Below are 21,235 nucleotides of genomic sequence, written 5' to 3'. Positions count from 1 at the left end.
ACACATTCACGCCAGGGGCGGCTCTAGCCATTTCGCCGCCCCAAGCACGGCGGCACGCCGCGGGGGGCGCTCTGCTGGTCGCCGGTCCCACGGCTCTGGTGGACCTCCCGCAGACGTGCCTGCGGAGGGTCCGCTGGTCCCGCGGCTCCGGTGGACCTCCCGCAGGCATGACTGCGGATGCTCCATCGAAGCCGTGCGGGACCAGCGGACCCTCCGCAGGCACGCCTGCGGGAGGTCCACCGGAGCCTCCTGCCACCCTCCCGGCGACCGGCAGAGCGCTCCCCGCAGCATGCCGCCCCAAGCACGCGCTTGGCGTGCTGTGGCCTGGAGTCGCCCCTGATTCACGCACAGACATGCTAGGGGCCAGATCTTCCTCTGGTGTAAAGTCACCAATGAACTAACCCTCACAACCCACCTTCCTCGGGTGGTGCATATCAGGCAACCTGGTCAAAAACACTCACGTGTCTTCAACGTCAAAGGAACGTCCCACGTCACTTCAGATGCCTTCGAGCATGTTACCTGTCATTAATCCCATTTTACAGAGAGGCACTTCCCCAAGGTCATGCAGTGAGTTAGCAGGAGACTCCGGACCAGACCCCAGCACTCCTGACGTGTAGACCTCTGCTCTAACCATTAGGCAATGTGCCCCCAGGGATCCTCATTGCAAACCAGCTTTCATTATAACTCCCATAATTAACCCTTGTGCAAAGCTTTCAATAAATCTTTCTTTTGGCTGAAATTTTCAATCCCTGCTCTCAGCTCAAAGGTGAATTTTGGTGCAAAAAAATCTCTTCAAATGTTTTTCAATTATAGGACAGGGGTAAAAATACCACTTTTTCCATATTACATATATATCTGGCCCCATCCTGTCTGGCTACTTAGCAATTTTCAATGTACTTATCCTTCCAATACTCTTGTAAGGCAAGGATGGGCTATGAACCCCATCGCACAGATGGAAAACTGAGGTACAGAACGGGTAAGTGACTTGCCCAAGGTCATACAGGGCAGCTGTGGCAGAGCAGAGACTTGAACTCAGCTCTCCCAACTCTAAAGCTAGCACCCTAATCACTGGTTAGGGAGTCCTGAGTTACCTAGGCTGGGATTTTCAAAGGGTTTGGCCACCTAAATCTTCTAGGTGCCTTTGAAAATCCCATCTCTTCCCCTAAAAATCCCATCTCGTACTTACCGCAGCTCTGTATATGCTACAGCTAGTTTTCATGTGTACGTGCGCTCGTCAATTCAAACCCTGTGGTGCTGCACACTTGTGCAATCCCGCAATACTAAAGCCAGGGGACTTATTTTTAATTCAGTCTTGTTCCCCCACCCCTTCTTCAATCCTTTAAAAAACACAACAGGGAAATCACATGTAGGAAACTTTGTTAGCGCAAAAGGAAGGCTGCACATCTAAACACACACAAGCGTGCGCTCCCTAAGTCACAATGGGACAAAGCTGCCATCGGCCCAGAGCAGCCATAACAGACAGCGCTGGCCACGGGGAGGGAAGAGGCATGATGGGTGGACCCCAAGTCATGATGCAGAACAGGCTAAAGGAGCCCCGTGAGCGCTGCTCATTTACAGCGAAGCGACGGGGCTGGGGAAATGCTTATCTATCCCAAGAATGAAGAGTAAGGGACGAAGGGAGCAGCACTTACGATATGGCTTCCACCATGGCCAGTCCCATCATGATGGAGCAGACGGCGTGGTCCTCGCGGTAGTCCGGCAGCCCACAGATACAGTAATAGCAGTCTCCGAGGATCTTGATGCGCAGCTGGTGGTGTTGCTGAGAGAACAGGGGGAAGCACAACATGTGACCTCCACATGGTAATGGCTGGGAGAGAGGCTCCTATCTACATCTCTGCGTTCCCACCTTCTATGCTCTGCCAGCCCTTGTGTCTGCCATCCCCACCACCTCCCCTCTCTGCACCTCCTTCCACGCTGCCCCTGGAGCCAGGGTCTCTCCACTCACGTACACCCAAATCCTTCCGTCTCCACCCTGAAGGAAACACCCCAGCCCCACCCTCTCCACCCAGCAATCCAGCGCTGCTCTGTGAATATCCTAGTGCTGCTGACTCATGATTTTGTCAGGAGTCTCATAATAATTATTGTTTTCTTTAAAGCCCCAGCTCCTGGAGTCAGGTGGACGCGGGATGATTTCAGCCTTCATTCTTACAGAAAAAGTAAGTTTCTAGCCCTCGTGGCTGTGGAGACAGCTTCAAAATGTGACCCCAGGGCACCCCTAAAGGCTCAAAAAGCAGAAGGCAAATAAAAAGAATGCCAAATCTCTTATTTTTACACAATCTCATGAGTTTAAAGCCAATCGCATGCTTTCTGGTGAGCCAGACTCAGGATTTTTGAACAATTGGGGTTGGAAATACTGATATCTGACCTTGTCAGCAACATTGGTCGTGACTTGCCCTTCTCCACCGTTTGGGAAAGGCACTGACCTGCCCCCAGGCCTGCGCTCTGCCCCCAGGCTGCACTGCTCCAACTTGATTCAGCTCATCATGAGGTTACGGTGACTGGCTTTAGTATGTTATGAATTCCCCGTGCTCCCCGTGGCAGGGGCTGGGCTTACTAGCTGCAGTGCTCTGGGCAATGCGCCGCACATACGCAGGCAAACTTCGGCTCCCAGTTACCCCAGTGTAAAGGCAAGTGCCAGTCTGGATTCACAAGGGTGAATTGGGTCTCTGGTTTTCCTCTCCCTTCTTCCCCTTCCACTGCCTCTTTCAGTGCCGCTCTCCTCCCTCCGCATTCCTTTGTTCCTGACCTCGCCAACTCTCCCTCCTCCTCTGTCTCTCTCCTCTTCCCCCTTTCGCTCCCCTTCCCGGTACTGACTCAGAGTTTAGGCTGGGCTGACATGAAATGAAAATGTTTCTCCCTTTATGGTTAACATGGCTTTCCCCATCTCCTCTGCTGCTTGCCCTGCTTCACACCCACAGCGCTTTCCCATGCAGCAGCAGCAGCAGGCGCAGGGTTTGACCTGAGTCCAAGGACTCATCCCCAGGGCATGCAGAAATAAACTCATTTTCCATTCCTCTCCCTCCCGCAAGGATAAGGGTGGCAGGCAGTTTTCCCGGCAGCAGGGCACAGCTCAGTGCTGCTGGGAAAACAGCCCCGCCAGGGCCCGGGGCTGCAGGGCTCGATTCTCAGTTACACTCAGGGGCACAAGGATGGAGGGGTTAAGGTAACTATTAGCCACCTCTGCACTCCCTGTATTCTGGGGCCATGAAGGACCCTGCCCAGCCCCCAGTGTAACTTAGAGCAGCCCCCGGGCAGTCAGCTTCCTGGCCTCTAGGGAACAGCGAACAGCCCTGGCACACTGCACTCCAGACACAGCCCTGAGCTGCTGGGAGCAGGGCTGGTGAGACGCCCTTACGCCAGCTCTGCACTGGCGGGGGAGCCCCTTTTGCAGTCTGTGTGGCGTTACTGAGGGTGAGGCCTGCGGGTGTCAGGCACCCCGGGGAGGGCACTTCTCCCTGTGCAGGCAGGGCAGGGCTGCTCCTTACGCTCACTCTGGGGCTAGTCCTCCACAGGCTGAACCTTTCCTTGGTCTCAGGGCTGCAGTGACAGCCCAGGGGCCCCCTATTCATCCCCCAAACCGACAATGCCCAAGAAGCCGCAGTGTCCCTCCACTCAGCAGGCCTCCCGCTTGCCCTGGAGGAGTCAGAGGGGAGTTCCGTCTCCGAGGCTCATTCAGACCTTGGCCTTTACACAGAGGCCGCCGCCATGGAGGCTGATGGTGTCCAGAGTGGTGGCAGCTTTTGCTGTGCGAACCCCTGGCCACGGGGAACTCGGCCGAGACCCACCAAACCCAGCTAACAGCCACCGCGTGGCAGCAAGGTTCACTCACTGCCAGGTGGAGGCTGAGGTGACCAGGAGGTGAAAGGCCTAGGCCTCACGTCTTGGTGAGCTTCACTCTGCACGGGGATGGGCAGACGTGACCCCCTCTGGAGCTCACCAGCACGGCTCCTCCCGTGGGCAAGGAGCGAAGCCTGCTTGCTCTGCCACCATAGCACTCCCAGACCCTGCTGAGCCCAGGGGAGACTCGGGTGGCAGAGAAGCTCTGACCTCCTGTGAGGCTTGTGTTTGCTGTGGTGTACTGAGCCTGCCAGGCTCTCCGGAGCCGGTTGTGAACCAGAGCGTCCAGACTGACAGGCGCTGCGTGGGCGTACGTACCGCTGCCAGCTTGTCGAAGCGAGCAAAGAGCTCGTTCAGCAGCTTCACCAGCTCATGGGCGCTGCAGGAGGACGACAACTGGGTGAAGCCAACTATGTCAGCAAAGAGGATGCTGGGAAAAGAAGAGAACACAAGCCAGAAAACATGAGTTGGTCTCACAGATTCCAAGGCCAGAAGGGAGACCACAGTGATCGTCTAGTCTGAGCCCCTGTGTAGCACAGGCCAGAGACCTGTTAGAAAAACAGCCAGTCCTGGTGTACAGACTGCCAGTGATGGAGAATCCACCACGACCCTTGGGAAATTGTTCCAATGCGACTATCGCCCAGAGCCGGCCTCCACTCAGGAACAATGCACAGACCTCCCCACTCCTCCTGTAGCCATCCAGCTGCCCAGAGGGAGACTTGCCAGCCTGGTGTAACTGGGTCAATGGCAGCACCATATGGATGACAGGCCACTCAGAAGAATGTGGAGAAAGCCAGAATCAGAGGCAGCAGCGATGCTGAAGACCTAGTAGTTTTGAGGCAGTCCAGGGTCAGATTTTTCCCTGCCGTTTATTCTCCACGGCTTTCTGACAGTGAAATATCCCACCCCGTTCCCCTCATGCCAAGGAATCTTGGAGCTTTCCCAGGAACATAAGAACTGCCCTACTGGATCAGACCAGCTTCATCTAGTCCATTACCCTCTCTCTGACATTGCCCCGCACCAGCTGCTTCAGACGAAGGCGCAAGAAGCCCCACCACGAATGATAATGGAATTACCTTGGGGGAGGGGGTGTTTCTTCCTGACCCCATCACTTGGGAGTTGGTGCATGCCCTGAAGCATGAGGGTTTATATACCTGCTTACACATTTTTTTCCCATCCTATCAAATGTGAATTTTCTCATTGTCCTCAAATGTCTGGCCTTTTCTGGAATCCTACTAAGCTTGTGTTCTTGGTGATACCTTGTGGCAGTAAGTTCCACTGGTTAATTATACATTGCATAGGACAGCCAGCTCCTTTATCAGCTTTAAGCCAGTTGCCTTTCAAATTCACTGAATGCCCCTTTGTTCTTGCATTATGACAGAGTGCCCAATATACCTCCTCCACCCCATTCATTATTTTATGTATGTAACAGGGTGGGCTGCCCCTTTAAAGGCCCAGGAGCCTAGGGCCAGCCAGCCCCGTTCTGAGGCAGAGCCCCAGTGACTGCCTGATGAACACCAGATTCCCATAAAGTTGACAGAGCTCAGGGACACAGGAGAGCTGCAGGTGGCAGGCCCTGGAGTGGGGGGACTCCCAGGCAGACAGCCTCTAGGAGGACTGGGGCAGGGCTGCCTGGAGGAGTAAGACTCTGGCACAGCCGCCGGGCCAGGAAAAAGGACCTGGCTTAGCTGTTGGGTTTATGCTGAATTGTTTATTTTGGGGTTTTGCTGAAGATTCTTGGTGCCACTGATCCATGGAGCCTTGAGAGAAAGGGCCTGATCCAGCTTCTCGGTGTGATGATCTCAGTCCTTCTTGGGCTGGAGAGAGCAGTCAGCAAGCCCAGCGTACCCCAGTCATATCCCTCCTTACTCCTCTCCTCTCCCAGTCACACCATCCCAGCTCTTCCCCTCACTCCTCATACAGACGTCTGCCCATCTCTGAATTCCCTGTTTCTGCTCTGTCCCCCTTTGGCAGAGGGGTGCCCAGAACCGGCCGCAGTGCAGCAGGGGAGCATTCCCCACTGGTTTACAAAATGGCACTAAAAGAGCCTCGGTCTTATCCTTCATCCCACTCTTTGTGCAGCCTGACATCTCGTGTGCTTGGTGACGCTGAGCCCTGGACTTTCTGGAGCCCAGTTTTTTTCCCTGCGTGGTTACAATTAATGTAACCCCCAGAAATACACATAGGTCGTTCATATTATTCCTTCCAATGCGCATTTTTCCTCACTGAATTGAGTGCTGACAAGGTGACCATGATAAAAGTGATGTCTCACGTGGAGATCAACCCTCCACCCATGGAGCAAGGCGTGTCCTTTACCTGACATTCTCATGGCGGTACATGTACATGGTGTTAAACTGCTGCATCTCTTTCTGGCTCGGGTCCTTCTTCATGTCCTTTAGCATCTCATCTGCCACGTGCTTGGGCAGGATGGAAAGCATCAGCCGTTCCTGAGGTGGAGGGAAGAGGAAGAGGATAATCAGAGCTCAGGGCAGATCAAAGCAAAGCCCCGTATTCTCAGCAGGTTCCAGGATAGAGCTGCCAGCCAAGTGGATTCATTTAGACTCGTAGCCACAATAGAAATCCCCAGGGTTCGATTATACAATTGGCCGGCATCACACACTCACACGGGTCAAGCCAGCCCAAGCAGCTGGGACTAGCTGTGCCTCTGGGATGGGCTGTGGGGCTTGTGGCAGGGGCCAGTTGTGCCAGTCTGCTTCTGTGATAAAGACCCATAGTAATAATATCCCCCCGGCACTTCTCAGCCGCAGATCTCAATGTGCTTTACAAAGGAGGTCAGCATCATTATCCCCATTTTACACATAGGGAAACTGAGGCCCAGAACAGCAATGTGACTTGCCCAAGGAGAGCCAACAGGCCAGTGGCAGAGTCAGGAATAGCTCCAAGGTCTCCTGAGCCCCGGTGCAGTGCTCTGTCCACTAGAGACACGACCCCGCTGACGCAGTGACAATGAGCAGGGCAGCGGGAAGAGTGTGTGTCTGGGGGAACTGGAGACAAGCCAGGCTTCACTGCTTAACACACAGCAGCATAAGAATTCCCCTTCACAAGGCAGCATTCTCTGTCCCGCACGCACTGTCCAGCCCCTGCTGCTTTCCCCTCATGACATTGGCACTGTACGCTACCCCTGTCCGCCCCCGCAGGCCAAACCCCAAAGTCCTGATTCAGCGGCTAGTCTGGCGAGACCCCCGCCCCTCACTTGCTCCTGCTGCAGTGAATGGCAACCCCCACCCTCTCTCCCTCACTAGCGGTCGGTTCATATGCGTCCACTACTGCCTCCAGCCCAACAAACTTCGTCCTTTAGCTCAGGCACTGGAGGTTCATGGCGTAAGCCACCCTGGATTCAGGCTACTCCTGGCCCTTGGCCACCTGGAGATTTCCACACCCTGCAGCAAATCACAGGCTGAGCCAGCTTTCTGGAGGCTTTTGTGTTGCCACATACATGCAAAGCTGCAGGAGCCAGGATCTGGCCTGAGGTCCCTGCCCCAGAGATCTCATCCCCAAGTACCACATTACGAGGTGTGGTGACTAGCAGGAACCCCACCCTGCCTTGCTTGGGGGGCTCATTTTGTGACATGCCCTAGCAGACAGGGGGAAATGAACTGAAGCCACAAGCTCCTTTTAGCCCAGGTTCATCGCCGGGCTGGACAAAGGGGCAGTGTGTTATCTCCCGAGCCGCGTGCTGGTTTGGGGCGTGTTATGCAGCCCCTGGCTAATGTGAGCATAAACAGCCTCTCGACAGTAATCTCCCGCTCAGGGACACCGGATGCAGTTTCAAAGCCAGAATCCCACTCGTGCTCACCCTCCGGGGTTGGAACTCCAAAGAGTGCCAGACATTTGGGCAGGTTTATATTTCCGCTACTAAGGGAGCCATTTCTGGCAGGCAAGAGGGAGGAAACAGGACGGAGCATGGTCACGAACAGCTTTCCAGCCAACTTAACCCTCGGCGCAGGCTACAGAAACACAGGAACTTCCATCACTGAACCATGGAGGAAGCCACGGGCTAGAGGAAGATGGGTTTAGCCTCCATCAGGATGGGTTACAAGACACAAAGATTTGGCACTTTGGCGGGCGGGTGGGGGAGGAGCTGTCATCTGATGAAGAATTGATTGCTTTGGGATTTGTGGAGGGGGCGTTTTATGACTCATCAGCAACGCTGTTATTAATAATTTGCTGGTATCATATTACAGCGGTGTCTAAAGGCACCTGTCAGGGATCAAGGCCCCACTGTACACACGTGGAATAAAAAGATAGTTCCGGCCTCAAAAGCTTGCAGTTTAATTTAAAGCCTTAAAATTAAGAAGGATGGTTTCATGGCACAGGCATTAGACTCAGAGCTCTGACACCGAGTCACTGAGGGTATGTCTGCACTGGGTCTGTGGGACCCTGGCTTGTGGACTTGGGGTTTCCTACCCTGGGCTTGAGCATCCACACTGCGTTGTATACCTGGGTCTCATAGCTTTGCTAATGTGTCCACACTGCACTACACAGCCCTTCTGCCTCGGGTTTGTGGCTTGAGCTGTGTCCACACTGCAGGAGGAGAGAGCTTGGGCCTGAGTCAGAGCAGGACTTGGGATCTGACCCATCCCCCTAGCAGGAGCCTAGGAGCTGAGTGCTCACTGACCCAAGCTAGGCTGATTTATGTGTGGATGGAAGCGGGACTTGGACTCAAGCCTGAGTCAGAACCAGGGCCGGCTCCAGACCGCAGCGGGCCAAGCGCGTGCTTGGGGCGGCATGCCGCGGGGGGCGCTCTGCCTGTCGCCGGGAGGGCAGCAGGCGGCTCCAGTGGACCTCCTGCAGGCGTGCTTGCAGAGGGTCTGCTGGTCCCGTGGCTCCGGTGGACCTCCCACAGGCATGCCTGCGGATGCTCCACCGGAGCCGCGGGACCGGCGACCGCCAGAGCGCCGCCCGTGGCGTGCCGCCGTGCTTGGGGCGGCGAAATTGCTAGAGCCGCCCCTGGTCAGAACCCAGGTGTAATGTGCAGTGTAGACAGACCCATTATCTCTCCGTGCCTAAGTGACTCACCTGTGAAATGGCGATAATACACTTCATTTCTCCCATGCTTGCTTTGTTTAGACTGTAAGCTGTTCAGGGCCAGGGCTGTCTCTGATTAGGGAACCTAGCACAATGGCCCCGGATATGTATAAGTATTTGAGACTTGAGTACTGAGCCAAATGTATCCTCACCTGGGATGAACGTGACCAACTGTGCAACGCTGGGCGCTCAGTCAACCAACCAAACTGACAGATGTTGGAAACGCCTGCTACAACCGATCAGACCAACGGCCCCTCCAGTAGGGATGGGTGGATTGAATAGCTCCCTGCACCATCTGAATATTGGCCACATTCTGCAGCCCGCACCCCTGCCTGCTGATGCCAGTAGCTCTACCCATCTCACCCGCAACAGAGGATATCGGGGAGCATCTCAGCCTGAGCTCCGTTAAAGGGTCATCACGGCAGCAGTGGGACCCAGCAGAGAGTTTCTGAGGCCAGCTGATGGTGCAGGGATGGGCAGGAGCCAGCTGCACCGCCATGCAAAACAGAGGAGAGCAGTTACATGGTGTCACCCAGGAAAGCAGCCCCTCCCTTTCTCCCCACAGTCGACCAGACAGGAAATTCAGAGAACTGCCCAGAACCAGTCATGGCCAATCCAGGTACACCTAACAGGAGCATGACCAAAACACGTAAGACCTTGGAGCCTCTGCCACATACTACCAGGGACTGAACAGCCAGCACACAGGACACATATACTTGACTACTGAGGATGCTGCCAAGCCCCTGACTCTGACGGAGTGGCCAAAGCAATCTCTACAGGCACCTGGTGCACAGGGAAGCTCCTCAATGCAGGGCACCATGGGGCGTTCAGAGGTTAAAAGCTCTGCCTCCACACATAGACAGCTCAGGTCCTCCGCACAGGCAATGCATCCAGATCAGGCAGATTCACTTCTGTCAGAGATTCTCGGAAACTGGGGTTGTGTCACTATTTGGTCACTCCTGGAATAGGCCATCTCGCAGGGGCAACGGCACAGCTTCTCCCTACGGTCCTTTGCCCAGTCCAGTTTTAAATGTCTCCAGTAATGGGGCTTCTATCGCTTTCCTCTGGAGAAGGTTCCAGTCCCTAGTATTATTATTTGCACTCCAAAATCAGTGCTTTGTTGTGGTAGGTGCTGTACAAACGCTTAGTGAAAGACAGTGCCTGCTCCCAAGAGCTTACAGTCTGAAGAGACAAGAGGTGGCAGAAGGGATTTGCCTCATACAACATCAGTGGCTGAGCCAGGAACAGAATCCACATGTCCTGGTTCCCAGTCCAGTGGCCTAGCCACTAAACCACACAACCTCTCTGGACCAAGTCATGTGTGAAATCAGACTGTGAGCTCTTGTGTGCAAGGAGCACGTGCACTGTATCTGCCCTGAGAAGTGCTTCGCTCACCTTCGGACGCTGCAAATAATCGTAATATAAGGTGACTATACTAGCAGATTTCCATCACGGAGACATCAGGGACCAGACTGGACATGTGCATAAAAGCGGCTCCTGGCATCCAGTTTTGGAAGCTTCTCCTGGAGTTTTTTGTTTTGTTTTTTTGCCATAAGGAGCTAGTTTGAGCTGAAATTAGCGAGTCTATTTTCAAATCCGGTTGACATTTTGGGTGTGACATGTTGCATTCAGCCCAGTGACCCACATACTCCGCGCAGTTATTGCTGCCACATGATAGCACCTGGTTAGACAAAAGGAGGGGTGCCCAGGTGCTAGACTGATAGGCATAGTGCAAATCCTAAAGACAGAGGCAAGGCTCCTTCTGTTATGACTTGGAGAGACCCCTCTAGGGATGGATTGGGAGCTAATTCTCCAGACTCATTCAATCAGTGGCTTCTCTGCTTAGCTCACAAGGGGGCCAGGTGTGATGGGGGTTTGTGTGTTATAGACACATATGCAATAGAAACTAGATTAAGAATATCCAGCCCATTCCACAGCCAACTGAGGGTAAGGTATTTGGGTCACTACTACCTTGGGTGAGGTTTGATCCCGTGTCCTAGGCATGAAAGTCCAGCCTCAGTAGCCAGAGCCAGCTGTTTCCTTAACATGGAGGCGTCCTGCCCAGCTTAGCGCCTCCCTGTTATTTCCTAACTGTATCTGGATTGTTGAATCACCGAGAAAATCATCCTCATTAAAACCTCAGCAGCCGAGAATGATCAAATTAACCCCACTGCATCCTCCGCGACATACTCCCCGTGAGCCCACACGCCGTGGCAAACAGCCCCAGAGTGAGCTCCCCCAGGGTTCGCAGGCTGCCAGCTTCACAGCTCACAGCCGCTTGGGTCAGCAGCTCTCTGGGCCTGATGCTGATCGCAGTCACAGTGATGTGGGGAGGAGCAGCACCTGGGCAGACTGCGGAATGACACCAGGGTGTGAGAGGAGAGTCCAGCCCTTCACGTAGCATTTGGAATCTGCTCAAAATACTTATTCATAACAGACAACCCTAGCCTGAAACAACTCACTCCTGGGCACCTAAACTTCACTGCATGGAAGGTTTAGGAAGCTGCAGTCACCCAGCCATGTGCTGATACAACCAAGCAGAGGCACATCCCAGCTGGTCAACAACAGGGATGGAACCCAAAACCTTCTGCATCAAAAGTACAAGCCCCCAGTGCTTGAGATAAAGGCATAATTCTAGAGCCTGGAATTAGCAGTTGTTATAATCTCTGGAGTCAGTCACAAGAGGAAGGCCTGCTCAAATGCATGACACCTGAGCACCACACCAATTCTCAAGTTTAAATGGATTAAAAGCTGGCTAATTGCTTGCTCTCAAAATGTCATTGTAAAGAGGGAATCCTCATGGAAGGGGTCTGTTTCTAGTGGGGTCCCTATGCTATTTCACATTTTTATCACAGACCAGGAAGAAAACATAAAATCTCCGCTGATAAAGTCTTCAGAGGACACAACATTGGAGGCGTGGTAAGTAATGAAGAGGACAGGTCACTGATTCAGAGCAATCTGGATCTGTAAGCTGGGAGCAAACAAATAACATGCGTTTTAATATAGCCAAATGTAATGTGCCCAGCTAGGAACAAAGACTGCAGGCCACACTTCCACGATCGGGGACTCTATCCTGGGAAGCAGTGACTCAGAAAAAGATTTAGGGTTCATGGTGGATAATCAGCTGAACGTGAACTCCCAGGGTGACGCTGTGGCCAAAAGAGCTAATGTGATCCTGGGATGCATAAACAGGGGGATCTCGAGTAGGAGCAGAGAGATTATTTTGCATTGTTGTGACTGCTGCTGAAATACTGCGTCCAGTTCTGGTGCCCACCATTCAAGAAAGATGTTGATAAATTGGAGAGGGGTCAGAGACAAGCCAGGAGAGTGACGGAAGGGTTAGAAAACCTGACTTAACAGGCTCAAAGAGCTCCACTGATTTAGCTTAACAAAGAGAAGGTTAAGACTTGATCGCAGTCTGTAAATATGGAAAAAATATTTCCCAATGGGCTCTTCCATCTAGCAGAGAAAGGCATCACGCGAGCCAATGGCTGGAAGCTGAAGCTAGACAAACTCAGACTGGAAATAAGGCGTCCGTTTTTGAGAGTGAGGGTAGTTAGCCACTGGAACAATTTACCGAGGGCCGTGGTGGATTCTCCATCGCTGACAATTTTTAAATTTCTGGAGCAGGTCTCTGGCCTGTGCTGTAATGGAGGTCAGACTAGATGATCAAACTGGTCCCTTCTGACCTTGGAATCTATGATACACCGAAGTGCCGTGATGCTGTGGTTAAGGTGATTTTGCAGCAGGCACTCGAGTCAGTGCTAGCCAATGGCTCAGGGTGCTGTCAGGAGGCTGCAGTGCAGGGTAGTATCCCTTTAAATAGTGTGCAAGTCCTCTAGTGACCCTCACTGTCTTCTGTGTTTCAGAAACCAGCCGGAGCAGCAATGGATGACCGTCGCTAGGCCTGGAGTGCTGCTTGGAGTTAATAATCACAGTGACCTGGACCCTTCTGGGCCTGTGGGGCTCCTTCATATTTCATTTGTTGTGTGAAGAAGAGACATAATGCAGAGCTGAGCGCACGCCAAGGGCAATCCATTCTCATGCATCATGGTGGAAGATGGTGGGCTGGTGGGGTCAGGAAGGAATTTCCCCCCATGTACAGCATAGCACAACTAACCAGGTGCATTATGGGGGAGGGAGAGAGGAAGGGGTTGGGTTTCCTCTGAAGCATCCTCAGTGCATGAGGCAGGATACCGGACTAGCTGGACCAGAACGGCAGCTTCTATCTGATTTCCTATGCCGCTGCCATCCCTCTGCTTGGACACCAATTCATCCATATGACTGTGCTGCAGCTCCCTGGAGTGAGACGTCACACTGAAGTCCCAGCCATCTGTGGCCATTAAATAAGTCAGAGAGCTTTTTGCAAGAATAAGGGTGTTAGCCCTGGCCAAAGTCCAAGAGGGGGGACCATGTCCTGGCTCCCTAAAATCTCCCCAGCAGCTTCTTTTGGTGAGAGTGGACCTGGTTCTCCACTGCCTTGCCCTTTGTGCACGCACATGTACACCCGAGCAAAGTGAGTATCAAAAGCTACCAAACCACCATGGACTCCGCAGACTTCACACTCCTTCTGCTTGGGTGTGAACGGTGACACAAGGCAGTGGAGAGTCAAGCCTGATCTTCTTTTCTCCCTGTCCTAAACTGTTGCACCATGTTATATAGTGGGCTGCCCCATAGTGGTGGATGGCTGCGAAACACTTTGTGATCTTTGAATAAACCCTCCTACAAACGTGTGAAGTATGATCACTGGGCCACGATGTAGTGGTACGTCTGGTGACTCAAAGCAGCCCTACAGCTGCAAGGCATTTGGATCACCCCAGGGAATCTGTTCCTTTACCTCCAGGTCTCCTTACGACCCACCTTGTGTAATCAGTCCATGTGCTGTTGCTGAGTCGTAGTTAATGGGGGTATGTTATGTGCTGATTTACAGCACATTCTAGCAAACAGCCGTAGTAAACAGTCGAATGATGTCATGCATGGATATTTGTACATATATTTCTTCCTGGAAACTAAAGCTGGCTAAAAATAATTTAGTTATCTATAAAAACAGACCAGCAGCGAGGCTGTTAATTGTGACTTCTTTGAAGTAAAATTTACCAGCTGGAGAGCTGGATTTTTTAAAAAGGAGCTGGGTAATTTTATTACCGCTCATAACATCTGCAGCTATGCAGAACTGAGAGCACTCGAAGGGCAATCCAATCTCATGCATCGGGCTGGAAGATGGTGGACTGGTGGGGTCAGGAAGGAATTTCTCCTCCCCACCATGTACAGCATTGCACAACTAGCCAGGTGCATTATGGGGGGAGGGGGAGGGGTTGGGTTTCCTCTGAAGCATCCTCAGTGCATGAGGCAGGATACCGGACTCACTGGACTGATGGTCTAATCCAGAACGGCAGCTTCAATCTGACTTCCTAGCCCACTGCCATCGCTCTGCTAGGAAACCAGATATTGAGGCCGAGCCCAGGCATGCTTCACAAGGGAAGGGCACTGGGTGGTTCCCAGCTCCGGAGAGGCCGCACAGGGTTAAACAAACAACTCTCCCACCACAACCCACTGCGGTTCTTACCACACTGCAGGGTGGACACAGATACATGCATTAATAGGCCAGAAGGAACCATTGTGATCATCTCATCTGAACTCCTGTATAACAGGGGACAGAGAACTTCCCCTAAATAACTCCTACTTGAACTAGCACATATCATTTAGAAAAACATCCGGTCGGGATTTTAAAATGGCCAGTGATAGAGAATTCACCAAAACCCTTGGTAAATTGTTCCATTGGTCAATTATCCCCACTGTTCAATGTGTGCGCCTTCGAGTCTGAATTTGTCACCCTTCAACTTCCAGCTATTGGATCCTCTTATACCTTTGTCTGCTAGTCTGAAGCGTCCTTTATTATCATATATTTGTTCTCTCTGTGGGTACTGTGACAAAGTTCCTCCTCTACCTTGGTGGGTCCTGCGCTTATTGGCAGATTTGCTCACCTCAGTGATCTTCCCCACAGTCTGGATCAACCCCTCCTGTGTCTGATCAGGAGTTGGGAGGTTTGGGGGGAACCCGGGCCTGCCCTCTACTCCGGGTTCCAGCCCAGGGCCCTGTGGATTGCAGCTGTCTATAGTGCCTCCTGTAACAGCTGCATGACAGCTACAACTCCATGGCCTCCTCCAAACACCTTCTTTATCCTCACCACAGGACCTTCCTCCTGGTGTCTGATAACGCTTGTACTCCTCAGTCCTCCAGCAGCACAGCACAGCACAGCTCACCCTCACCCTCTCACTCTCAGCTCCTTGTGCCTCTTGCTCTCAGCTCCTCACACACACTTCCTCTCCTCTGGCTCCCCCCCACCTGACTGGAGTGAGCTCCTTTTTAAACCCAGGTGCCCTGATTAGCCTGCCCTGATTGGCTGCAGGGGATCTAATCAGCCTGTCTGCCTTAATTGGTTCTAGCAGGTTCCTGATTACTCTAGTGCAGCCCCTGCTCTGGTCACTCAGGGGAACAGAAAACTACTCATCCAGTGACCAGTATATTTGCCCTCGACCAGACTCCTGGACCCCACTGCTCTGGGTCTGTCACAGTACTTACAGACTGGGATCAAGTTACCTCTTAACCTTTTCTTTGTGAAGATAAATCGATTGAGCTCCTGGAGTCTATCACTCTGAGACATGTTTTCCAATCCTTTAATCACTCACGTAGCTCTTCTCTGAATCCTCTGCAACTTATCAACACCCTTCTTGAATTATGGACACCAGAACTGGACATAGTATTCCAGTACCGGTCGCACCAGTGCCAAATTCAGAGGTAATATGACCTCTCTGCTTCTATTCAAGATGCCCGTTTATGAATCTAAAGATTGCATTAGCAGTTTTGGCCACCGGGTCCCACCGGGAGTGCATGTTCAGCTGCTTATCTGCCACGATCCCCAAATCTTTCTCAGAGTCACTGCTTCCCAGGATAGTATAAGTATGGCCTACAATCTTTGTTCCTAGATGCATGATTCTACATCTCTCTGTATTAAAAGGCATATCGTTTGCTGGTGTCCAGCTTACCTAGCAATCCAGATTTCTGTGTGTCAGTACCCTGTCCTCTTCATTATGTACCAGTCTCCTAATCTTTGTGTCATCTGCAAACTTTATCAGTGATGATTTTATGTTCTCTTCCAGACCACTGATAAAAACGTTAAATAGCTTGGGGCCACGACCCAATCCCTGCAGGGCCTCACTCAAACCCGCGTGATGATTCCCCATTTTCAATGACATTTTGGGGTGTGGCAGGGGCATAGCCAGGGAATCTACAACTATGAACCAAGTCTCCCAGGAAGGGGGAGTTGCAGAGGCTGCTAGTGCTCCCATAGTCAACAGGATTGTGTCTCCCTGCCTGCCCATCCATGTCATCCAGCACCACGCTCATCTACTCAGGCTTTGGGCCAGAGGCAAGGTGTGACCAGGAAGCAGGAGACTGAAAATCTTGGGGAGCAAACCCAGGTGCAGAATGATTTGCTTGGACAGGCTGGAAATGGGGCTGTGAGCTGGGTTGCCAGCGAGAGCCTGTGATTATGGGCAGCTCAGGCTGGATGGATGAACAGAGGAGGGTTTGGGGTTTTTTAAAAGCAGACTCCTGGATTATCACCAACTTTCTGGCCCACTAAAAGAGCCACAACATCCTCAAAATGACACTGGTGCTGTAAAGCCGCTCGGAGCAATCTGCGAGTCTCTGGCATGCTCCCTCTCTGGGGCAGGGCTGTAGGCAAGGGAGTGCAATCTGGCAGGGACAGATGGTTTTTTTCGCTCTGTACTAACAGGAGCAGCGCCTGGTGCATTTCGAACCCCCTCCATTCATTTCCTTTGGCTTCCTGTAATTTGCCTTGTATGTCAAATTGTGTCACTATGGCAACCTGTTTCCATGACAGCAAATGACAAACTTCTCCGCTGCCAGTTGCCCCTGCTGGCTTCCTATGTCGTGCAACAGCAAACACCCAGACAGGGGAAACAAACATCCCTCTATCTCCCAGAAGAATTCACAGAGAGCCTTCCTTCTGCTATCCAACAGTCCCTCCTTTGCTCCACCACACCTGGCTAGCTAGAATAACAGAGCTGGGATGCATGCCTGGAGCAGTGGCACCTGGGAAGAAGAAAGCTATGACTTGTTACGCATTGCCAATGGCGTTGGCCCAGCACAAGATATAGACTGTCTCTCTACCCCTGCTTCACCCTAGAAGCTGAATCAAGCCAGGTGGGCTCTGGCAATGAGCTACCAGGACTTTCACCCCCAAGACACTGGTTCAAAGCCAGGTCAGATCAACGGTGACTGAATGATTCTGACTCTTGGGTACGCTAGGGCAGCTCTGTGCCTGGCTCCTAATGCAAAGCTGTCGTCAAGCAGGTGGAGGAATTCCCCGCACTGTGTGGGAATAACAGCCCTTAGTCACGGGGATCCTCAGCTGCCAGAATGGCTCCTGAGTGCCTTAGCAGCTGGTGCAGATTAGAGCAGCCCCGAGGCTGTTCTAACGTACGCCAGGGACCAGGCTGAGCTGGAGCCAGCCTCAGGACTGAGGGTTTTGGGGCTGGAAAGGGATCCTTTGGATCCCCCTTCAGCTGCATCCAGCAGCTGAGAACCTGACCTCCTCTATCTCAGTGTCTCAACCTTTCCAGACGACTGTGTACTCCCTTCAGGAGTCTGATTTGTCTCGCGTACACCATTTGACCTCTCTTAAAAATGACTTGCTTACAAAATCAGACATAAAAATGCGGTCTCATTTTTACCATATAATTAAAAAAATTAATCAATTGGAATATAAATATTGTACTTACATTTCAGTGTATGGTATATAGAGCAGTATAAATAAGTCATTGCCTGTATGAAATGTTAGTTTGTACTGTCTTTGCTAGTGCTTTTTATGTAGCCTGTTGTAAAACTGGGCAAATATCTAAATGATTTGATGGACCCCCTGGAAGAGCTCTGCGTACCCTGCAGGCCTGGTTGAGAGCCACTGATCTGTTAGTTTTTAAGTGGCCCGCACATGTAATGAGTATTGTGGGTCTCAGACCAGTTCCTGAAGGACAGGTGTCCACATCACCCATGCCACAATTAGCACCCTTGAGGCAGACTCAGCAGGGAAGCCCTGGAGACTGAACTCCCCTGCCCAGTGCCGGGGAAGTGGGGTGAGGGTGTCCAGAAGAGTGGGTGAGGGTACCTGAGCTGTGCTGTGGCCATTCTGCTGCCTGACAGTCCTGTGGGGCTGCCCCCTGAGTGCTCCCACCATGAGGCCCCCGGTGTTAAGTAAAACTCCCTCAACTCCCATTGGCTTCAGTGGGCCAAATCCAACAGGCAGCACTCCCACGGCCTTCCCCTGCCTCAGGGCAGGACGCTCACCAAGCCTGGGCTTCACGATCAGGCCAGACAGGCAGTGAGGAAGCTCTGCCCATTTGCAGGATTGGGCCCCTCATTTGCAATAAGATTTCAAGTGCTGTGTGATGCAAGCACAGTCCTTTCCCCAGGCTGGCTGCAGTCGCTGCCTGGAGCTGAACAGTCTGTGCCGTTTCACGGTGGGATTGCACGTGTGAATCTACCAGGCAGTAAGATACGATCGGGGGGGGGAGGGGGGAATCTAATAAATACGAACAGAGAAATCTCAACAGGAACAAACTGGTTTCCCCTCGCAGTGATGAGCGGTTTTACACGCACAGTGGAGGGTTCTGCACACAAACCGGTGTGGGGGAGAGAACGCTTTCTGTGTACGGTGAGAACATCCCAATCCCTCTCAAGTGTTTGGAGAGGAACCACTGTCTCAGTTCCCCGGGACAGGCACTGTCCAGAACTTCCTTTGCACACGTTTACAATCTGACTCCCCGTTGTCTTGGAGGACGTGGTGGAGTTCTGGAGAGTGAGCAGCGGTTGCTGGATGGTGAGCAGCAAGCCGGCTTTCTTTTTTTTTGGTGGCTGCCATATTGTGCTCCAGAACCTTCAAAATGTGACCCATCAAAGCCATATCTGCCTGAGTCTGCAGACAGCCTGAACCAATCCCTTGGTAAGGTGTGAACTCCCCATGTCATTTCAAGTGTGTGTGAACTCTGAAGCCTAAAGATGGCCGGTTGAATGCCAACACCAAAAACTTATTTAGCACTGATCAAAGAAAGGAGGGGACTGCTCCCAGAAAGACCAGCACCAGTTTCTGTGAATGACATGTCATCTTGGTGTCAGGAGTAAGCGGGGCTTAGGTTGTGAGTGGAGGAAAATAACACTGTGGGGTTTTTTTCCAGATCGCCGCTTGTTGCTGAAAGCATTGAAAAGCAATAACAATAATCATTAGCCGTGAACAGAGGGCTCGGGGCCTCTGAGTTAGACAGAATTAGGCTGGGCTTCGGGATCTGAATCTCAATCAAGCCTAGGGGTAGGGTTCAAAGGCATCACAATCTCATGGGCTGCCTTGATATGATCCCAGCCTCATGTGGCAGAAGGGTCACACTATCAGTTCTTCTTGTGGTGCGATGGGTGGAGACCCCCTTGAGACCCCTCCAGACCACAATTTGGGCCAGAGGCACCAGAACAGGGGGGCCAGGGCCCCCCATTTTTTAAGAGTTATAAGGATGAGTGATGGAGGGAGGGGGCAGAGAGGAGCGAGAGGGGAGCAGGGTCTTGGGGGGGAAGAGGCGGTGTGGGGGTGGGGTATTGGGGGAAGGGGCAGTGTGGGGGGGGTTGGTGGGGACAGGGCCACGGTTCAGGCGCTGGTGGCCCCCCCACTTTTAGGGCGCTTCTGCTGCTCCTGATTTGGGTGGCTTACAGAGGCTTTCCCCTGCTTGGGGCACACGAGGGGATTCAGCACACAAATGAAAAGGGTTCTTTGCCCTCCCGTGGGAATCACAGTAAAAGAAAAAGACAAAAGCTGGTCAAATCTTCTGTTCATCCCTTGGGGGTTTGGCTTATCTGGACACGCCAGTGTCTTTGGTCAGGGTCTGCCTCCAGCCCCTCCTTTCGGTAACCCCTGCTTTAAACCTGCTCCAGAAAGCAGCAGGGTCTGCAACTGTCTTCCTCTTTGCTATCTATCGCTGCAGCCAGCAGTCTTCCCCCCAATCACCATCCCTGGGGGAGGCAGGGGGGATTTCCTTCTTTTCAGCCTCCTCCCTCCAGCAGAGCAAGCCTCACAGAGCTGTCTGGGTAGTGCTGGCTGAGCCCATCAGAGCTCATAAGCCTCCTCTCCACTAGCCCGAGGGTCTGCCCGTGGCGGCGTCTGCTTTAGACCCATCTCATGGGGCTTCAGCACAAATGCAGGGGAGGCATTAGCGCGGCCAGGGGCAGAGACCGACCCAGTGGAGCACCGCTAGGAACTACCGCTGCACTGGCTGGCAGGCTGAGGCCCGGTCTGGGGGTGGGCAAGATCCTCTGGGCCCCGCTGTGGAACTGAATTCACGCAGGGGACGACGGGGTGGCAAGGAACGGACCCTGCGCTGGGGCCAGGAAAGCGCTCCAGCGAGGGGCAGGGCTGAGGGCACGGGCCCATTGCCGAAGGCTGATGCTCTGGCACTCGGCCCTGGGGTGGGCGGCTAGAGGAGTCTAACCCCCCTGCTCAGCTTTATCCTTTCTCCTCCCCGTCTCAGTGCCCATTCACATTCAGCAAGGGGACGCCTGGCTTCAGCCAGCAGCTGCCTGTCTAGAAATAGCTGCCGGCTCCAGGCTGGGCCTGCGGGCAGTTCCTCTGGTGGATTCGAGGGGAGACTATGCAAAAAGGAGAATAATAAAGAAGGCCAAAGTAAATACACCTGCTTCACTGCCCTGCAGAGGGGCTGGGCTGGGGGCTGGATGGCCCGGCTCAAAAGCCTCTGATGCTGATAGCAGCCAACCGATATCTGCCCCTAGGATGATGACCAATTAGCTCATGAGAGGGAGCCGTGGAACCATCGACACCACTTTCATGGAGAGCTTTACCACCACAGGCGCTCCAGGGTCACTCTGGAGTCAAGCTGGAGCGACGGATGGAGTCATTGGGGTTACTCTGGGTTTACATTGGGAGCAGAGCACAATTTGGCCCAAAACGGACAGGAAAGGGCAAAGGGTGCGTGAGAATCACCCTCACCTCCCGAGCCTCCCTTTAAATCCTTATCCCTCTTTCATCTGTGCACCACCCCGGTGCTTAGACGTGTCTCCCACACGTGCATCAAGTCACCATCCTTTCCCCTTTTAAAACCATGCTGCTCCCACCAGGCCTGTCAAGGACAATCTGTTCAGGGAGCTGACACCGCTGGGGGCTCGCGTCTCCTGCTGTGCACCTGCACCCTTTCACCCCGTCTGCCAGAGACGGCACGCTCCCAGGATCGGGGCCACGACGCCTGGCTGT

At 52.9% G+C, this 21,235-nt stretch overlaps 1 protein-coding gene across 4 annotated transcripts in view; it reads right to left on the bottom strand.

Annotated features, from left to right (window-relative positions):
* Positions 1-21,235, bottom strand: part of ADCY3 (adenylate cyclase 3) — a 90,362-nt gene that overhangs the window by 21,257 nt on the left and 47,870 nt on the right. For all 4 annotated transcript variants that reach the window (XM_045010269.1, XM_045010267.1, XM_045010270.1 and 1 more), the window contains exons 3-5: positions 6,175-6,305; positions 4,177-4,288; positions 1,653-1,780 (exon numbers count right to left, since the gene is read on the bottom strand). In XM_045010269.1, coding sequence (XP_044866204.1) covers positions 1,653-1,780; positions 4,177-4,288; positions 6,175-6,305 — 371 coding nt within the window. The remainder of the gene's footprint in view (positions 1-1,652; positions 1,781-4,176; positions 4,289-6,174; positions 6,306-21,235) is intronic.

The sequence above is a fragment of the Mauremys mutica genome, chromosome 3, assembly GCF_020497125.1.
Source record: "Mauremys mutica isolate MM-2020 ecotype Southern chromosome 3, ASM2049712v1, whole genome shotgun sequence".
In the NCBI taxonomy this organism is placed as follows: Eukaryota; Metazoa; Chordata; order Testudines; family Geoemydidae; genus Mauremys; species Mauremys mutica.
The sequence above is the reverse complement of the archived record's forward strand: the minus strand, read 5'-3'. Positions and strand labels throughout refer to the sequence as shown.